Genomic DNA, 22,205 nt, shown 5'->3' on the forward strand with positions numbered 1-22,205 from the left:
TTGCACAAAAATTTCAAGAATTGCTTGACAATAATAGTTTATGGAGCACATAAAACATATAAACATATCTAGAAATTACTATATGCAACAAAAAGATTGTGATTCCCTTCAGCTCGCCCTACAATACAATTACTTCCAAGAAAATAACAGAAAGAAACATTTTTCTTGTTAGCAAGCACCTTTATTTTTGTATTGCCAAAACAAATTTCTAGTATTCACTGCAGATGTGACATTCAGAGATTTTAGATCTTTTTATAATTTCACTCACTCTGGGCAAACAGCAGTTTTCAGAGACGTGTAACGTAGGTGAATTGTTTTAGGAAAATTATACCATTAGGGATATCTACCTTTGTAAGTTTAATTTACTTCTGGAGTAGGAAAAAAGTAAGCGTTACTCAAAGATTGTCTTAAGAAGAACATTAAGGACAGCAAAAAAAAAAAGCTGAAGTGAAGAGAGGTCATGATAAATCTCTGAGTAGTGGTGGGTGAGGCAGGTTGGTTTTGGTGCTCTCTCTGGGATGCTTTGAAATTATGAAGGTAACAAAAGATGCTATATTAATATAGGAAAGTTGAAACTAATCCTCAAGATAAATGCTCTATGAAAGAAACAAATCTTTGCTGTTTAGCTGGAACATTTTAATGTGATGTGTCATTCATAAAAATTAATGAATCGCTACACTTAAGGCTGAGCCTGAAATGCTTCAGACAATCTGGACAATAAAGTAGTAATTAAATGACTACATCTTTACAAGAATAGTTGTATATATAACTATATAATATACATATCAGCATAGGTCTTCTTACAGGGAAAATGAATAAGCTAGTACAGTGTAAGATATCTTTATCCTGTTAGAATAGGATCTCTGCTAGAGAATGTAACAGTTTGATCACAGCTTCCTTCCCAGATCTCCTGTTGTTACACTACAACAATTTTTTTGTGCATGAAATACATCTTACAATCCAGTATATAATAGCAAATTTTATTTTAGAGTTTCTGAGACTTCTGTCCATATGAGATTTCCTGAAGGAAAGCCTTTCTTTGGTTTGATGATCTAAGCAGGAATAGCAGTGCTTCTGTTTTGAGACTCGTTTTTTCCCACGGAGCTTTACCGAACTACGATGTGGTTATGTGGTTCTTCCATATAACTACTCAAAGAAAGAACATCCCATTCTTCACTCCTTCCTGAAGGACCAACAACAGATTGTGTTTCATTAAATGAAAAAATGTAGCTATGCCACATACTGCAGCACATTCCAGGAAGGTTGACTGTGAATTGAAGTCTGACTCACCCACAAACTTTCATGCGTTTTGTACAAACCATTAGTTCTAACTTCCCCAAACCCAACATCCGACTTCTTGGACTAATTTTTCACAAGGAAGAAGCAGATACTCTTTTCTTTGAATGGCTGTGTCTCTGTTCGTTCCTTTTTCCTCATGCCTACTTCTTCTTTACTCCCATTGCTTCAGCAAACTTACTTCCTCTCAACCTCTTCACCATTCCATTATTCATACTCTCTTCCATGTCTTCCTACCTGCTTCCATGCTCTGTATACCTCAAATATCCCTCTTCAAATTTGCTCTACAACTCATCCTTTCAACCCATTTCCTCAAGTAGCTCTCAAATGACAATCCTCACTAGAGAACCACAGAACAGAGCTATCTTCACCTATCTTCTTGATAAGAAATGGACCCAAGAAAATATCAAGCAGCTAATCCCAAAGCAAACTACCAGAACTCATGAAATCCAGTATATATTGGACAGGGGTTTCTCTGTCACTGATCTCAGAAAACTGTGCTCACAAAATCCAAGATCTCCTGTACATACTTGTCAAGTCCTCAAGCAACTTCTGGAACTAAAATGATCCACAAAGAAGGAAAAATGTCCTTTCATTGTGCCATCATCAAAAGAGCGCTCTTCCTTACACTGTGCAGCCATTTGGATGAAAATGAAGTCTGCAGACTTCCAGTTTGGTTGAAAACAATTCCTGATTCCCTTTGTTTCATTCCCATTATTTGAAGGGCCTTGATGTTTTCAGTGTCATCTAAACATAACTGGCCTATGCTGTAATTAAACTTTGATCAAATTTTTAATGGGATCTCAGAGGAAAACAGTATTTGACTAACTTGTATTATTCTGCATATATTAATCAAGTGAATTCTTCTGGAACTGCCTGAATTTCACATAATAACTGCTCTTCTCCATTGTTAATTAGCAGAGCAGGAAAATGATAGAATCTGTTTTCATCGGAATAATACTTTTGTATCCAGAATATTCTGAAACTTTTAATTTTGTCAACTCTGATTCACTTAGTTTCAGGATTTTTAGCCATTACTAAGGCACATAAAAATTCAATATCCATATGTTCAAAAATAGTCCCAAACAATAACAAACCATACACTTATGGCACATTAAGGCATTATGGCATAAATCCATGGGTCCAGATGGGATGCACCCGCGGGTGCTGAGGGAACTGGCAGAAGTCATTGCTCGACCACTCTCCATCATCTTTACCAAGTCTTGGGAAACGGGAGAGGTGCCTGAGGACTGGAGGAAAGCAAATGTCACTCCAGTCTTCAAAAAGGGCAAGAAGGAGGACCCGGGTAACTATAGACCGGTCAGCCTCACCTCCATCCCTGGAAAAGTGATGGAACACCTTATCCTTGATGCCATCTTAAGGCACGTCAAGGATAAGAGGGTTATGAGGGGCAGTCAACATGGCTTTACCAAGGGGAAGTCATGCTTGACCAACCTCATAGCCTTTTATGAGGAAATAACATGGTGGATGGATGATGGCAGAGTGGTGGATGTGGTCTACCTTGACTTCAGCAAAGCATTTGACACAGTCTCCCACAGCATCCTCATAGCTAAACTGAGGAAGTGTGGTCTGGATAATCAGGTAGTGAGGTGGACTGCGAACTGGCTGAAGGACAGAAGCCAGAGGGTTGTAGTCTATGGGGCGGAGTCTAGTTGGAGGCCTGTATCTAGTGGAGTGCCTCAAGGGTCAGTACTGGGACCAGTATTATTTAATATATTCATCAATGATTTAGATGAGGGAATTGAGTGTACTGTCAGCAAGTTTGCTGATGACACTAAGCTGGGAGGAGTGGCTGACATGCCAGAAGGCTGTGCTGCCATCCAGCGGGACCTGGACAGGCTGGAGAGTTGGGCAGGGAATAACTTGATGAAATATAACAAGGGAAAGTGTAGAGTCCTGCATCTGGGCAGGAACAACCCCAGGTTCCAGTATAGGTTGGGGAACAACCTGTTAGAGAGCAGTGTAGGGGAGAGGGACCTGGGGGTCCTAGTGGATGGCAGGATGACCATGAGCCAACACTGTGCCCTTGTGGCCAAGAAGGCCAATGGCATCCTGGGGTGTATTAGAAGGGGGGTGGTCAGTAGGTCGAGAGAGGTCCTCCTTCCCCTCTACTCTGCCCTAGGGAGACCACATCTGGAATATTGTGTCCAGTTCTGGGCCCCTCAGTTCAAGAAGGACAGGGACCTGCTGGAGAGAGTCCAGCGCAGGGCAACTAAGATGATTAAGGGAGTGGAGCATCTCCCTTATGAGGAAAGACTGAGGGAGCTGGGTCTCTATAGTTTGGAGGAGACTGAGGGGTGACCTTATTAGTGTATATAAATATATAAAGGGGGAGTGTCACGAGGATGGAGCCAGGCTCTTCTCAGTGGCAAACAATGATAGGACAAGGGGAAATGGGTACAAACTGGAACACAAGAGGTTCCACTTAAACTTGAGAAGAAACTTCTTCTCAGTGAGGGTGACGGAACACTGGAACAGGCTGCCCAGGGGGGTTGTGGAGTCTCCTTCTCTGAAGACATTCAAAACCCGCCTGGACACATTCCTGTGTAACCTTATCTAGGTGTTCCTGCTCTGGCAGGGGGATTGGACTAGATGATCTTTTGAGGTTCCTTCCAATCTCTAGCATACTGTGATACTGTGATTAAGAGCTTGAATTGCTAAGGCCAGATGTCCCTTATAAATCGCCATTAAAGAGCACTTCCATGAACATTGCTGTTAGCATTTTAATCAGTAATCGGGAAGCAGATCTAAAATCACTAACTGCAACCCTTTCTGAATGATGCAAACGTTGGCCAAGTCGAAACAAATCCTAAGTCAGATTAGTCATATGGAATCTGGTAAATAGAGTCTGCCTTAAAACCAGCACAAAACAAAACAGAACCTCCACAAACATGCAGGGACAATGAAGCTTTCAATGGCAAGGACCTGCAGGAGGAAGAGACTTCCCCCAAAGCCTAGCTGCCCTTGCAGAACCATGTCACCACTCTGCAGACTGAAGAGGAAAGACCCATTACATCAGGAGAAACACTGGAGCCAAGGCAGCCCGATCTGCTCCCCATATAACAACTAGTACAACTGAGAAGAGGTGATGGGTAATAGTAGTAGGCAACTCTGAGATACGGAGGCACCCATTTGCCAACCAGCTGAAACACAAGGAGCTCTGCCTGGGGATGTATGAGAAGTCGAGTGAGAGCTTATGGGTCAGGATTAAAGGGAGGGCAGGGACAAGTGACATAGCAGTGGGGCTCACAGGAAGGTGCACAGAAGTCACACTGACCAGAAAAGGAGAAACATAAACCCTCATTTTTAAAAAGGGAAAAAAGGAAGACCCAGGAAACTACAGGAGAGTCAGTCACACCGCAGTGCCTGGCAAGATCATGGAGCAGATCCTCCTGGAACTGTGCTTAAACACATGGAATATAAGGAGGTGACTGGTGACAGCCAACATGGCCAGTGCAAACCTCATGAAGTTCAACAAGGCCAAATGCAACGGCGTCAGGGTAATCCCAAGCACAAACACAGGCTGGGCAGAGACTGGATTGAGAGCAGCCCTGAAGAGAAGGACTTGGGGATGTTGGTTGATGATCAGCTCAACATGACCCAGCAGTGTGTGCTCGCAGCCCAGAAAGCCAACCTAGGGCTCGGCTGCATCAAAAGGACGACGGCCAGCACATTAAGGGATTCTACCTCTCTACTCAGTTCTTGTGAGACCCACCTGGAGAACTGTGTTCAGCTCTGGGGTCCCGAACATAAGAAGGAGGATGAAGAGAGTCCAGAGAAGGGACATAAAGATGATCAGACAGCTGGAGCACCTCTCTTATGAAGACAGACTGAGAGAGTTGGTATTGTTCAGCCAGAAGAAAAGGCAGCTGTGTGGAGACCTCAGAGCAGCCTTCCAGTACCTAAAATGGGCCTACAAGAAATCTGGAGAGGGACTTTATACAAGGGCAGGTAGGGATAGGACAAAGGGGAATGGCTTTAAACTGAAAGAGGGTATATTTAGATTAGCTATTGAGAAGAAGTTCTTTACTGTAAGGGTGGTGAGGCACTGGAACAAGTTGCCCAGAGAAGCTGCACATATCCTGTCCTTGCAAGTTATGAAGCTCAAAGCTTGAAAGACCGGGTTGGATGGGGCTTTGAGCAACCTGGTCTAATGGAAGGCATTCCTACCCATGGCAGGGGACTTGGAACTAGATTATCTTTAAGGTTCCTTTCAATACAAATCATTCTATGAGTCTCTTCCAAACCATTCTATGATCCTATGAATTGAGGTTAAAAGAATACATATTGCTGAAGTTCACATTTTTAGAAGGAAGATGAAAATTGCTACAATCTGGAAGAAGGCTTATCTGCCTTATACCTGCTTAGATATAAAAAAGATTCCTTATACTAAAAAAAAAAAAATAAATTAATGTTCAATCTCTGTAAGTTAGGATTTATTTCTTGAAGTTGAGAAGCTATTTATTTCAGTAGGTAAGTCTCCTAACAAAAAGAAAATATCTCCTAATAAAGGACTTTCAGACAGCTCATAAAAGACACAGCCAGAACCAGCTCCTGAAAGCTCAAATGTGACACATTAAAATTAGAAATTAGGCACCTTTTTAAACAGAGTATGATTAAAAACCAGACAAAAAGTAGACAAAGTAGATTCTTTGCCTCTTGTAGAAAGTGTATGGTCACACATTTTAGATAATAACAGGAATACTTTTAGCTATAAGGTAGAAATGACTGAGGAGGAGAAAGCTCAATACACATTAGTGAATCACAGTCTGACAATGAGCTACCGATGTGAAAAAAGCCAAATGCTGCCCTAGAATGTATCAGCTCAATTATTTCTAGTAACAATGGGGGGAGTATTAGTACGGTACTGGTAAAGCATTGCGAAGACATCAATTATTGTGTGTAATTATAAACGCTTGTGTTCAAAAAAGATTAACTTAGGCTGGAACAGCTGCAGAGAAGGACTACTAGGATGATGAGAAGAATGTAAAATATGTCATAAAAGGAGACAGAAAAAGCTTGTCTTGTTGAGAGAGGGAATGACTACTATCGCTAAATGTCACAGGGTTGTAAAGGAGCTGTTTAAGCCAAAGGACAATCATGGTATAAGAACAAAGGGTGGAAACTGAACTTGAATAAATTTACTGTAATTTAGATTCTTTTCAATCACTAGGCAAATGAAGCACTGAAACAGTTTAGCAATAGGAATTTGGGAGATAAACGACTATAACCAGCTTTAAAACCCACAGACGTTCAAGCTACACCATCATTGTCATGGCTCCTGCAGCACTGGGGACCAGAGCCAAACTGAAAGGTCCCCTCCTGGGGACAGGTCACAAGCACCGCAGGGGTCAAACGTCAAAATGGGCCAATCATCTCCAAACTGCAGGGACTGCTGAAACAAGCATTAAGCTTATATTGTGATCAAGCTCCAAAGTTAATACCTTACTAACTTTCCTTCTCTGAAAGAAAAGAAAATTATATCTTCTTAGAGGCAGCATAGTTTGCAGGGTCCCTGCAAAATATTTTTTTAGAAATCTGCACTAATAATTTTTTTTTTTCCAAAACAAAGCCGAAATTACACTGAAAATATCATAGTTAAATGGATTCATACCAAGGTTCATACACAAATAAACAGCATTTAGATCAGTCTGCCAAAAATAAGAATTACCTGGATATCAAACAAATATTCACCATTTCTCTTGTACTTCACGTAAGAAGAACTGCTTCAACCACAAAAAGACAGGTTACTATTTATTGACAGTAGTTCAGGTTAATGTTGTCTGACTCAATTAAATAAATGCTGCTGTAGGTGCCTTTCTTGTTGCATATGAAACAGTGAAGCCGTGCTTTACTTTAATAGCAGTCTAGCTGTAGTAAGATAATGTATCTTCCTCCCAAAACCCCCGGTTTTTAAAAAAGGTCATTCCATTACATTGGCTTTCTGAAACACTTCAGATTTATTATTTGTCCTCAGGGCACAGAAAATACAAAATCTGCTTGTGAAGACTCTAAGCTTTTTTCCTTTGATTAGAATAATTTTTAAACTACTTATAGCTATCAGTTTCAACTACTCATACCTATCAGTTTTTGTTTCCTTAAATGCCATGGCTGCTCCAATTAGATTGATGGTTTGTCACTTTCTTATTCTGAAAACTGTAGAACTAAGAAAAAAATACCTCAAGAAACAAACAGCAAACAAAATGGACGAGGATTTAACGTTAAAGTGCAAGTTCTTCTGTGTTTAGTATTACCAAATTTTTGTGAAACAAGATATTTTGTTCACGCGGCATGTGGAACTTGTAAAACTACACTTACAGTTATTTCCCCTGGAAATACCCACTTCACTGTATCCCATTTTTTTTCAGTTCCAGTGTTCATGTTTTTTCATGGGTGCTACTTGCCTTCAAGATGGTTTGTGACAAATAAAGTAGAAGGAATACTGTATATTTTCATTTTTAGTAAAATGAGATTTTTTTTATTAAAAAAGATAAAATAACGACTAAGTAGGATCTTCTGTTATTTGTGTTAGGCTGTGATTCATAAAAGTGAGCACAACTTGAAAGAGTCTTTAACAAGTTTTCATATATGGGTGGGATTTTTTAAATAACTGACATTGTTTTTTGAAGCAATTTATATTTCATTTCATTGCTTCATAAAGAAATATCTAGGATAAGCACAGAAGGCTTTAAATAAAGCATACCACAAGATTATAATAGATAGGACTCAAGAACCTGGACCCTCTCGTAACTGGTCAGCAGATGCTTCTGTTGGAAATTGCAAATGAATTCAGTTCAAAATTAAATGCTTTCCAAGTCATTCACTAGAGACCAGAATTCAGCCTTTAAATACACATGGGAAACCATCAAATGTGAGTCAATAAAACAAGACATGAAAAGCCACTTGTTCTGGCGAGACTCTTCTACACCAGCTTTTGAGAAAGCACTTCAGAGGGTTTGCAATAGCACAAATTCCACAGCCAGCATAAAACTGGATTGTGTTAACAGTAACCCTTCCTCCTTTTTCTTACCCTGTGCCAGCAAAGTGACATTAAATAGAATTTCACTTAAATAAGTTCACTTATTAAAAAACTGTTGCTTCCTGCAATTTTTAAACTATGCTTAAAGGAAACTGTACCTCCTCTTCAGCTATTCCCAAGGCTGAACTATGAAGTGCTTTGTTACCAGACAATACCCTTCGTTACCAGACAATACCATGAGTCTCTGAAGGAGAAAAGCCAGGATGGGACTCAGCTCCAGACGGAAACGATGTAGACCTGCCTGCAGGTGAGTGACAGGTCTTGTCTCCTCAAAGATGTTGAAGGTCTGATGAGCCCAGGGCATGGAACACATGTCCACCTTTGGACCCTAATTCCTAACATGTCACCAGATCTATCAACTACACAGTTATGTCTAATGACATCCAAGATGCTTGAGGTATCTGGAAGATACAAGACCTGATGAGATTCCCTGTTGTTCTCTGGCAGGTGCTGGAGGCTGGGTGATGGCCTAGGAAAGCTTGATTTGCTGAAGATTCCACAAAATTGCCCACCCAGCAAGTCTAACAATTAATAATATGGCTGATGCCATATTGTAATCGCGTATATCCTTGCAGCACTTGCACTCCCCATACTTTATATGATCTATAGATTCTCATTATTCTGCCAAATAGAGAAGAAAATTGATCCATAACTTTTTGCTACTCTTCTTGGTTTCTTCTATGAAGAAATCAGTAGTTTTGGAGACAAGTCATCTGATTCAGATGACTACTGCAGGGTAAGACAATCTATGCCCCCAAAGTGCTTGTCTCTCTCCCCTGAGCAGGAAGGAAGCCCAGGGGGACCAGCTCAGCTGTTCACCACGATCCCCTGCCATAACCGAATATGACACGTCTTTCAAAGTTCCTCTGGATGAACAGCAGCTAATGTCAGAAAATTACATCTTCAGAAGTACTTTGCATTTCAGTGTCAGTTTTTGAAAAACAGGGCACCTGAAGGCACGGCTGTTTGTGAATGCCTCAGCCAGACAGCCAAGTTCCTCACGTTATACAAGGCAAAGATGAAATACGTAAGGAAAGGATCCTCAGAACTAGGCTCAAGAGATTCACCTAGGGTTAAAGCACGAAACAAAACCCTAAATGCTCCTGGTTTTAAAAATGTGAAAAATTCAGTAGCTAAATCTCTCAGAATTATTTCTAAGGATACAAAATGTTCTTGAATTTTACATACCCTCCTCAGTGTATTTCAGTGGAGAAGAAATAAACATTTATTTTTTTCAGTGCTAAGCAGTCCTTTAGATTACTGACCTGGCAGATTCTTCAGAGCAAATCTGAATCCTGTATTCATTCTGAATCTTTAGCAAAATTCCTATTAGAAGTTAGCATACACCTCTTTGATAGAGAAAACTGCAGCTAAATCATATCCCAGTTTATTTTGGTTGAACTCTCGGCAGATTATGACTGAAGATATTTTTAAAGAGTTCATTACGTCTTTGCCCTCCTTAAGCAAAGGTTATCACAAAGCTGCCTGAGTGAATTATGACTACTGGGTGGTCACTAGTGTCTGTGATATTACTTATTGCATGTTCAGTGATAAATTTAAGCAGGTAGTTAACAAGAAGAAATCTCTACCAAGACCTTTACCATGGAATCTAAAAATAGTAAAGTTTAATTTACAAAGAGAAAATAATGAGCTGAGTATATATGTGCTGAGCAAGCAGATACAATACTTCAACAAATCCACTATTCACATCAAAATTAAAGATTAAAACTTAATCTTTCCAAAAAATTTAGTCTTGTAGGATAAAACAGCTCTTACAGATTTTTTTAAAGCTAGACTTCATTAATGCTTATATTCTTCATCTTAACAGCTAATGCTGTCAGCATTTATTGATTCAGCCTTCTAATAATTACATCATCCTTTCAGCATGTCAGAGAACATCAAGGTGACTGTGATGGCATATGACTGGAGTATGACTCCAGTGTCACAAAAAATTTCTGTCAGTTGTTTATCCAGAAACAGACATTTAGCAAATCTCAGTGCTAGAGGAGCAAATTACTGACTTTATTAATAATTTGCTATGTAAAATGTTTCATCACTTTCTATAATGCTGCCAAAATAGCATTGTCAAGTAGTTATTTAAATAGTTTTATTTAAATAAATTAGAACTCATTGAGGGCACTGTGACCAACATCACGTCTTCCCAAAACACCACAAGGTCTTTCAACATTCAGCTAATTAATGTGATGCTATCTAAAAAAAACCAAAACCAACAAACCAACATTCTCAAACAGCTACAAAGCATCTTTACTTTCCTGCATTGAAGTTGGATATTGTACTTGTGTATCTCATGGATTTCTCCTAAAGGTCAGTTTCCCTCACGCTTTCAACCAGCCCAAGCTAAGGCTTATGGAAAGACAATTGCTTTGGTCACAAACTGCACTAATTATAAAAATTGCTGTATTTTTCCTAAGGGTTGAAATGAGGGAAGACTTACAATATATTCATTTGATAAATGTAAAAAAATCCTGGTTTAAGGCTTTTTAATATCTTCAAGCTACAGTTTTGAAGTAAAATGCATATTTTCCTTCTTTTCAGAAACAAAAGTCAAGTGTTCATATGAAAGCAGGTCCAGGAGATCACCAAAAATAATTAAACTCAAGCAGTAGATAAACTAATAAAATATGAACACATATTTTGTTAAAGAAATTAAAAACCATCATTCTTTCTTATTCTCTTTCAAGAACTTCATAAAATAAAGAGCAAAGTCATGCCTGGACTGACATGATCACCCTGGAATAATGGATTTCATTCAGCAGTAAAATCTAGCACAGCAGAAATGAAGAACAACCCTACCCCAAGAAGCAAGGACTTCATGTGAAGGACTGCAATTCTTCCTGGGGATTTTGTAGCAAGGATGGCTGGACTGAAATCACTTCAGGACCAACCTGGGCTGTTGTGAGGTGATGCTCACATATGAACAAGTGCCTTTTAGTAATGTCACAATTTTTACTCCAACTTCTATTTTTCTAACCTCAGCAATGTGTAATCAGTAAACGCCTATTTTTGCCATGGCACAAACTGTGAGCATGATCCTGGGCCCATGCAAACACATAATCCTTTCTTCTTTCCACCTACCAACACTGCTGGTGTTACCTGCGTGGGAGCAGCACAGAGGATCTCTGCCCTTCCCTCTGTGCACCAGGAAAGGAGGGAGCCAGCCCTGCTCCCACCACACCACAGCCTTCTGCTCTAGTTCATGTATTTTATCATCTGATGAGATGCAACCATACCAATCATTCCCTACAAACAGCAATGCACTTCCATTGGTTTATTCTTGAAAATTGGATTATTCTTTTTAGCAGACCCAGAGCAGATTTTTCTTGTGGACTATCTCTGAAAACATGCAAGTGATTATCAGTCACACACTGACAACAGACAAGCAAACAGTGAAATACACTGGGAGAACAGGTGATGATCAGGATCTTAACACAGGGCTCTTGAGCTCCATTTTCCTGTAAGGCTGATTTTTCACTACATATAATCAACTCCACTTCGAAATACAACAAATTGGCAGATATGGGGGAAGCAGTCTGATCCCAACATTTGTTTGTCATAATACACCAGAAATTAGTTTACAAACTTGTCTTCCAAATTACAATAATAACAGTTTCCCAATATCATTCCACATTTGCAAGAGGCTTCAATACATCCTAATTGATGAAGTCCAAGAGCCCAGTAATTTCAGCTTGAATATGCACTCACATCCTGATAAACAAAAAACTCAGGGAAAACAATGAGCCTGGCACAATGGGAAAGTTGGGCAGAAGGGGTTCTGAGTGACTGTCACAGCATAACACATAACAATCAGGCATCACAGAAACAGGCCTGGGACAAGAAGCAACATAGGCAGGCACATTGGCAGTGTGAAGTTCATGCAGCCATGGGAACATTTGCTTAAAATATTCTTGAGGCATACACACACAGAATGCAATTTTAAGATGGCCCTAGATTTATAGATTACAGCCCTTTTTTACCTATTTTATTAAAGATTCCTCTATTACCATGAATTACTATGAAGCTTCAGGCTGGTAATCCAGCTGAATGTAGCTCTCAAAGCATAATGACAACACATTTTAGAGGGGCAGCTTGAGACCATTTCCTCTCATTCTATTACTTGTTACTTGAAGGAAGAGATTGACATCCACCTGGCTACAACCTCCTTTCAGGTAGTTGCAGAGAACGAAAAAGTCTCCTTTGTGCCTCCTTATCTCCAAGCTTTAAAACCGCAGTTCCCTCAGCCATTCCTTATAAGACTTATGCTCCAGACCCTTCACCAGCTTTGTTGACTTTTGCTGGACACACTCCAGCATCTCAACGTCTCTCTTGTAGTGAGGAACCCAAAACTGAACACAGTATTCAAGGTGCAGCCTCACTAGTGCCAAATATAGGGGACAATTACTGCCGTAGTGATAGTCCACACGATAATAGCTGACCGCACTATTGCTGAATACAGGTCAGGATGCTCCTGGCCTTCTGGCCAGCAGTCAACTAACACTCAGATCCTTTTCCACCATGCAGCATTTTTATTTTTCACAAAAAAAGAAAAATATGGAATATGATGGTTGACAGCATTCAAAATGCAGAAGTTGAACAATGTATTTGAAGTTAGGATGAGAAAAGGAGAGTGAGGAACAAATACTTATGTCTATATATATACAGGGTTGTGCATATCTATCTATATAAACATTGGAACCAGATGATCTTAAGGTCCTTTCCAAGCCTAGCTATTCTATGATTATTTTCAATTGTTAAAAGTACCTATGACTTGCACACTTCAAAAGGCAATACTAATTGTTTTCAATAAGTACTAGTATAGATAAAAATCACCAATCTGTCACAATGATTACTTTGATCTCTTAATATATTTTTAACAAAATCCATACTTCATTGGTATCAGGATCTTCTCAGAGATAGGAGGTAGCAAAAAAACTGATTTGATCACAAACTTCCACATTTTTTTCTTTTTACTACATACATGGTTTTAAAAATTAAAATGCAATTTAAAAAAATCACATTAAAATTCAATGATGCTCTAACTTTTCCCCATACCATTTTCTGGCCACCCAGGGCCATAAGACCTGAGACAGCATCACTACTGAATAAATGTACTTGCTAAATTGGACCAAAATCGGCTCTGACACTTCAATTAGCACTTTGGTTTTGGCAATTTAAAACTATCTCTAAAGGCATTTTCTTGTTTAGAAACTCCAGGGGCCCCTTTACAAGCACTGGTGCACTGGAAAATATTCACTGTGTCTCCAATGCAGTGACTGCCTCTCATCTCCTCTGTAAAGCAGTAAGTGCTGCTTATAGCACTAAACACCCATTTGCACCCACTATTCAAAGCTAACAAATGCAGGCAATACGGCATGTGCCACACTTCTAAAGAGATTCAGTCACCTATTCAACATTGACCACACAGACACTAGCAGGAGCTACAGGTATATTTGAAAGGTTGAATCAGTTTACTGTCATGTTTATAATGCTCCAAAGGCATTTGAAATAAATTATTAAGCAGACACCATCACTCACTTTTATCAATGCTACATTACAGAGTGGCTCGGGGATCTCAGCAGATTAGTCACAACTGGATTTTGATGTCCAAGACCTGCTGCTGCCATGGCAGGGGGTAAACCCCGACAAGAGTACTTGCAGAAATGGATGAAAGCGTTCAGTGTGATGGGACTTGGTCAAACTAGACTGAAACTAGGCCAGTTTAAGTATTTTCTGTGTAGGCTCCCTCTCTGGCTGGAGTGTTCCTCCAACCTTGGGGCATTGCTGTCTGTCTTACCCACTAACATGTTGGGAATTTTCCTCCTCAGCAGTTAAAATACTTGCAGACACAGTTCCTTGTTGGGTAAGCATGGCCAATTACTGCCTATGCCTTGATAATGAGTGTATGTTGTGTTAATAAAGCTGAAACCCTTTCCATAAGGCACATATAATAGTCAACCACTTGTAGGAACGGTCAATTTTTGGCTATTTAAAGACATTTAAGTAGTAATTAAACATTGTGACACACAAACTTTGAAAGTTTTATCATCATTACGGTTTCATTACAAACCATTTGTAGGGGAGAAGTATCTTAAAACTAAAGTCACATGTAAACTTTCTTGACCAATGTCAGTTTGGCACCAACTCACTATTTAATTGACTGTTAACAAATTCTCCAAGATATGACTGCTACACAGATATTTTATCTTCCTGTTAATTGGTAATTATGCATTGGCAGGAAAAACAGTTTTTCTTTCCAATTATTCCAGAACTCAGCGATATTTAAACTTTGCTAATTAGCAGCAGAGGGCTGGTACATCTTCTGGGCAAACTGTATTTGATAATCCCTATTAAAATATACATGGCAGTAGTTGACTTGTAACAAACAACACAGAAAAAAAGTGGCAGTTCAAAGGGTATTAGATACAGCACGAGGCAAATGGGGGCCTATTAAAATTTCCCCAACTGTTCTAATGAGAATGCCAAGGGTCATTTCTTCCTAGTTTACCATCTGTTTGGTTTCTGGCAAATACCTCCGGTGTGAAGGGAGCGTTCTGGAGCCCATTTGGCTTGTCATAAAGTAAACCAGGGATCTACAGCAATTTCAGTAAGTTACAAAACTGTACTTCAAGAGCAGTAGCATGTACAGAGCTGAAAACTTTTTTCTTTTAAGAGGTGGCATTTACTGATTATTCCTTACTTTTTAAAGATGCAAACAAGCATGGAGAGGCAAAGACTGAGCAGGGGGATCAGCTTTATAGACTCACGTAACAAGAAAAATCCCACAATTGGCCTTTTTCCATCTCACAATGTTAGTGGGGGATATTTTCCTTTATCTGTCAAAATCTGAAAGCAAAACACTGCCCCAAAACTATCAGTGTTTGAGCATAAACTGATGCCAAAACCAAGACTCTGAAAGCTCAGAACCACACATCCCATTCAGGAGCAACAGGATCCTTGGATGCCTCCATGGCTCAGCCTGGACCAATGCACCAGCAGAGGTGGGGAGCACAACCAGAGCATTTTCTGTGGTACTCTTTTAGAACTGACACTTCAGCCACACTCTTTGCCCTTCTTCTTCTTGAGATGAAACCATCAGCATCACCAGTAACATTCACCTACAGTCACTCTGCCCCAAGACTGCTCATGACCTGTGAGCCAAAGGGGAATATGGGACCAGGAAACTACTTTTATCCTTCTCCCCAGTTCCCAAATCATACAGTCAATCAATCAAATCATATCATCAATCAATCTCCCCAGTTCCCAAATCATACAGAGCCACATCAAAATGATCCTTCATCTATAAATTGAAAACTGGTTTTGGTTTTGGTCTGCTCTGCAAGCATGTATGTAACCAATATACCAAGCAGAGGATTATGTAAAGGCTGCCTTAATCCTGTCAAAAGGCAATAGAATAATTTAAAAAGAAATTATTTCTGGTGATTGATCTTCACAGGATTTCTTCTAGGAAATTAATTATTCACCATATTTTAAGGAATATTTGTAACTTTGCATTAAAAAAAATTCTACAAACTCAATGTATTACTTACAGTGGGTGTGATCAACTTCATGGTATAGAAACAAAACACTGCAAAAAAGGAAAGACTGCATGACGATCCTTCATAGTCTATATTTTGCTTTCTAGCGGATGTGGTTCCCCTGATCAGGCACTGAAAAGTTTCCAGGTAACAACAATCTCACAGCCTCTTAAAGTAGCCCACAGCATTAAACAAAACTTAAAATTCAGCAGCAGTTTATGACACTGCAGTTGAAAGGATACATCTGTTTTAAAAGATAGGAAATTACACACTGTATAAACCCACAGAAAAAATAAACCAAGAATTTTCAGTTAGCCAATTAGGCCTGCGGCTACACTTTCCAATGTAATGAGAGCTTTGAACCCACTGTCTCTACCACAATAGAGCCTATGGACTTTTCAAAGGGCCATTTCAATTTAGGTTGAAAGGTTAATACGTGTACAAATGTTATCATATTAATTTATTCCACATTTATTAAAAGGTAAACATCAGTGTAGTAATTATGATTTTGCATGAAATTGGGTTTTTTGAGGGCTTACCTCTAAAGGTTTACATTTTCTACTGTAGTTTGTAAGAAGCTAATTACAACCAACTTAAAATTTAACAAATTTGTCATGTGTGAATTATTTGAAAATCTAAATGGAAAACAGAAAGCTTTGGGAAGATCCCAAATGTGCTGAGATGCAGTGTGACTGGCAGGTCAAAGGCAAGTTTTGATGCACACAGCCCAGCACGCCTGCCTGCTCAACCAGCCTGTCAGCCAGGACTATCCTGTGTAATGAGACAGATTCAGGTCCTCAGCACACAGTGCTCCTTATCACTGCTGAGGGATTACACTGTAATCTTCTCCTTTAATTGTAGAAATGATACTGTGTTCCTTGCTTTCCAGTGCACATGGCTTTGGAGGAGCTGAGCTGTATTTTGGTAGTTATCCCATGTTACAGACCCATACCCCTACCACTCACCAAACCCATCTAACTTAATCTCATTTGCAAGTAATAATTTCCATCAAACCCACCACCACATTTGTAGATTTCTAGCGTGCTTTTTAGTACCCCTGTCTCCCACTTTCCTCTTATATATCTGCAATAAATGAATCAGTGAGAGCCCTAAGCTCCTGTATATACATGATGGCTATGAGGGATGGAGACACCCCTCAGGAGCCCAAAACACATCTCCAGGGAGAGATAGGGTGTGAATGACACTGAGGGGTTAAATGTGGCTTGAGAAAGAGAGACATGAAGAGCAGGATTGCTGTAAAAAGCCTTCAGCAGGCAACACTAAAGGACATGGAAATGGTCCTAGGCACACATCACACTGATAACAAGAGGAGTGTGGAAATGATAGTGGAGATACCTGGAAGAGATGTATCTGTTCTATCAAGTCATCCAATGAAAAAAGACACACTATTCTTGAAAGTTAGATTTAAGGATCATTTCTTTGCTAAAGGATCCTCAGAGCGTGGTTAGTGAAATTTCAAGTACATACTTAGTTTTATCCCAGATCTAGCTTTAAAATTACAGTCTTAGCTTTTACCTTAATCTGAACCCAGACAATGGTTCCGTTTGGGAAAAATCATTAATATTTACAACCCCTATTAACTTTTATCCCCAAAAGCTCATAACATCTCTCTCTAAAAGGCTTGTTAGAAGGGATCCAAAATGAAAAATTCAGCAAGTTTCATGTCAGTGTAATCCCACTGAGAAAACCAGGAACTATTTCTTTGGCTATGTAATACATATCAAAAAAGAAAGAAAACAGAACCCTAAGAATTAACTCTATTAGCACTAACATTTTTTATCTTTCTTCTTCAAAGCTTCTTGACATGGTTTAACTAAGATAACTGACAATGACTGTGTCTCCATCAAGTGACTTCCTGAATTAGGTAATTAAAAGATAATTGTAGCCACAATACAGTAACAAAAGACAGATATATGTACACTGGGAAAATTTCATATTGTCACGGCAGACCAGAAGATTATTATAATCTAGCATGACCTCCTGTGTAACACAGACAAGAGCATTTAAATGCTAATATTGCAAGGGAGAAAAATATTCTTCCCTGCTCTGTAAGCAACCACTATCAACCCAAGTTCAGAATATTGCTGCTATCTTCAGGTTACAAAGGCCCAGCTATTTTGCTTCCCTCCCCCATCTAATCTATGATAAACCACATAAATCTTTGAATTGAGGTCTCTGAACCATAGTCCTCAACATTTTTAAAAAAGAATTTCCAGCAAGCTCAATCTAACCTGAACATCATGGTCACTTGCTGGAAAGGAGGAGTATATTCTTTGCTAAAAATGATGACACAATAGATGGATCCAGGGTTTCTGAAGAAAGCATTTTATGTTTCCCTCAGAAAATGAAACAAAGCCATTCCCACCTACTATTCTATTAAACAATATCTTAAATACCATGGAGACGACTTTCTTTTTCTATTGCAGATGGTAGATTTTAAAATACTTTCAATTTTCAAAACTACCAACTTGTTTAAAAAGCATATCATTCACATGCTACATGATTTCTGGAAGAGGCCAGACTTCTTATCTCTCACTGCAAAATTAAGAGAGGAAAAGTTTATGTAGTTCTCAGTCCTGAGAGCTATCAGTACATCATGAATTGAACATTTATATAGAATTAAGTTTAAATGTCATTGTCATTTTTCCTTCACTTTTTAATGTGACTGCAAAGACAGTGCACTGTAAAAGAGCATCAGCTCTTTTGAAACATTCATATTATTTCTCTTTTCAATACATATGCAAGCTTAGAAGCTGGCAAAGAAAAACAGCAAATCAAAAGTTTATTTAAAACCTTCCATAACTAACAACTGTAACACAACTGACCCTATACTTTGCCTGCAGAAAGGTCAGGGATGGCAGCAGTTTTAACCTGACATTGATGGAGGCATGCTCAAGACTGAGTAGCACACCTCCTCTGAGGGTGATGTTTGAGGATTTGTATAGACAAGAAAAATGAGGCAGCTCCGACCACATGTGACTGCTTTCACATTTCTTTGTGCTTTTGTAATTTCCCAGACTGTAGGCTTGGGTCTTCTTCTGGTCCACAGGATGCACGTGTCACTAGTTTAGCTGTTGGTTATCTTACCAAGCAGCCTTTTTTCCAACCAGAGTTGCCTATCCCACATTGCCCTTTTAGTCCTCATTGCGCTTATAGTAACCGTGGGTAAAGCCCTTCCCAAATCTTTGTTCGCAAAGCCAAGATGTCAATCACTCAATCAATCTTACCAGTGACCTAATGGCCAAAGTGACACATCCAAAGCTAGAAAATTACCTCTGGCAAGTTAAAAAAGGCCACGTCTTTTTCCTGTAACACATCACATGTTACTTTAACTTTGGTCTCAGCGAGACACCCACTGTAACAGCCCTGTTCTACAAATGGAAATACAAACTTAGGAAATAATACAAATGGCTATTTAGGTTTTTAAAATTTTCCTTGATTTCCATTCTTAAATATTTGGATGTGATTAGACATGACCTGTAGACCTTGCCCAGTGAGTTTGTAGCATAGGGCCATGATCTCCCCAACAACATGATACGAACACCTGTATTATGGCAAGATAACATCTTGCCAGTCAATTGACCATCCCCAGAATTCCACATTAATAAGTGCTTTCTGTCTTGCTTAGTCCATCAGATCCTGTTCATTTTGTAAAGAGTATGGAAAAAAAAATGAAACTTCCGGTGCATTTTGTTTAAGACATGAAATATCTGCAGCAACTGTGCTCTTCCCAATATCTGAGGTTCATCGGTGGTGCTATTCATAGAGGCAAAGCCCTTCTCAAATTATTCATCAATGCAGTTTTAAATAATGTGCTATTTAGTTGCCTTCTTTCATTTTCAAGCCGGTGTATGTTTGCTTTATGACATTCGCATGCCCAGGCCACTCATGTTTCATATGCATTATAACAGAGATAATTATTATGAAAGATTATTATGAAGAAAGTACTGAAGTTTAATCTTAACAGACAAATCAATGTTTAAACATGCTACTGCTATATATAAGTGCAGCACAGTTGATATCCCATAAAACTGGTTCCTATTTTTGCCCCTTCACCCCAGACTGCTATTTAGGGGTCACTAGGTTTCTCCAATTAGAGGAATGCAATTCTTACAATTATTTGCAAGGATACAAAAACTAATACCAAATAATAAGCTGAAGAAGGCATAGCTGTAAATTACTTGCACAGATTTAGGAGAGATTATTCAAAAGTACTTGTACTTAGCACAGCTGGCCTGGCTGCTGCTGCTGAATGCTACAGCATAACTTGCAGTACACAATAATTCTTCAAAACCTTTCCCCCAATTCCAGTTTTCATACAAGGAAAATAATTGGTTACATAAAATACCTTGAACAGTATTCTGGTTTTAAGGAAGACACAAGTGAATGGAAAAAGTAGGTTGACGTAAGCTCAAAAGAATCACTTTTCCAGACCAAGAATAGTTACAGGCTTTGGGCTAAATGCTTGAGTTTATACAAAATGTAACACCATTTAGAAATGGCTATTTTAGACAGTTTAGCTGCTGAGGCTTTACTCTCCTAAAATTCATATAATCCAGTGTACTAGCACCAGGGCTGGCCAAAGACAAAGAAAGTGGATGAAGAAATAAAAGCTGTTGAAAAGCCATCATTTCTGTATATCATTGACTCCCACTGACTTCTTGCTAATTACTTAGTCTAAATTAACCTGTTCCAGCAAGTAAGTTGTTATTGATGTCCTCTGTACAACCAAGTGTTCATTATCCTGGTTTGCCTAATGTAAATTACATTGGACTTACCAAATCCAAAAGCACTGGAGCCACCAACACTCTGGGAAGCCTGAACACTGGTAGAGGTGTAGAGCCCAGTTACCAGTAAGCCATCAAAGAAGGTACTTGTCGAAATAGTCACTGAAAGAGAGAAATAAAATATGAGTAATTATTTATAAGTAGTACTTACAAGTACTTACAAGTACATGTAAGTAGATATGTTCTGTGAGTAGATTGTTGCCCTTGAATGAGATTCCATCATTCAGTACAGTGAATTAATCTGAATTCCCCCAATACTTATGACACTTCAGTGACTTCAAGTTGACAGGGATTGCTGATAAACTCTGATACCTCCCCTAAATCGGGTCCCACCTCTCCATATTACTCTCTCTTGATGGGAAAACCATGGGAACATCACAGTGACTGGCCAGGAAACTGAAGCAAAGTACTGTGGGGTGACTACTAGTGCTTTCACTGATGATACACATTCAGCAGTGAAACAGTTGGTTTTGGTTGTTTTTTAAATCCAAAAAGTCATTCAGTGTTTCCCCTAGGGTACATGTTGGCTTAAATTTACTGTTAAATACCTAAAGTACATAGAAAAATCGACAGCAGCTTAACTTGTTCTGAGCAGAGGAGCAGTATTTGCCACGTTTAATCAACTTTTTATATTTAATTGTCTTCCTTTCTTTGACTATTCAATAGTATACTGAATAATTCCTGAATCCAACATTTCTGCTTCCATGATTCAAAATTTCAGGTTTTGTAATACACGCTCCCCTGAATGCAGATGCAGGTTCAGAGCCATATGATCAGCTTTTAAGAGGCCACTTCTGATATATATGTCAAAAGAACAGAAAAAGCAACTAGATTTTTAAAAATAGAGGAAGTATTATAAAGAGAAAAAGAAAAATCAAATAAGCAAACAAAGAATTTTTTTCTGAATTTGATGATGAAGTGGCAAATAATTCAGAACCTTTTCTTCCCTTTGTGCCTTTAAACCAACAAAGAGGCAAAACATATGTTGAAAAAATATGCCTGTGCGTTATTTTTGAAGACTTGGCAAAACAGTCAGTGAAAAGCATTGATAGAAGGGCACCGGGCCAGTACTTTGCTGCCATTTTGTTTCCCTGTGGGGAAGCATCTTATTCTTTACTGAATAGGATATAATGCAAAATCCTACTGTGAACAGGTGACCAGTTTCTCTGTGGGAAAGAAGTGATATTTTACAATGCCTGTATTTGATTTTGGACATATTTGTGTGATTGTCAACCCCCATTTTACATAAGTATGTAATAGGTCAATTCTTATTGTTGAAAGAATTTCCAACACAGTACGGCTCCCTCATTAAACCTCTGGGAAACTGCACAACGCCTCTAGCACATTTGTTAAAAACAGAGTATTAGGCTGTTATTACACATGTCAAACGTTTCAGAATAATTTCATAGTTCTTCAAAAGGAAAAAAATTAATCATGACATTCTCAGTGATGATTTTTCTCTGTATCCAGTGGTGAAATACATCAAAT

General features: G+C 38.9%; 1 protein-coding gene across 1 annotated transcript in view; it reads right to left on the reverse strand.

Annotated features, from left to right (window-relative positions):
* RELN (reelin) overlaps positions 1 to 22,205 on the reverse strand; it is a gene marked incomplete at both ends in the record, with an annotated part of 292,747 nt that overhangs the window by 225,993 nt on the left and 44,549 nt on the right. Inside the window, one exon of the mRNA XM_080626620.1 lies at positions 20,709 to 20,819. Coding sequence (XP_080482746.1) covers positions 20,709 to 20,819 — 111 coding nt within the window. The remainder of the gene's footprint in view (positions 1 to 20,708; positions 20,820 to 22,205) is intronic.

This window comes from Psittacula echo, assembly GCF_963264785.1.
Source record: "Psittacula echo genome assembly, chromosome: 1".
Classification (NCBI taxonomy): domain Eukaryota; kingdom Metazoa; phylum Chordata; class Aves; order Psittaciformes; family Psittacidae; genus Psittacula; species Psittacula echo.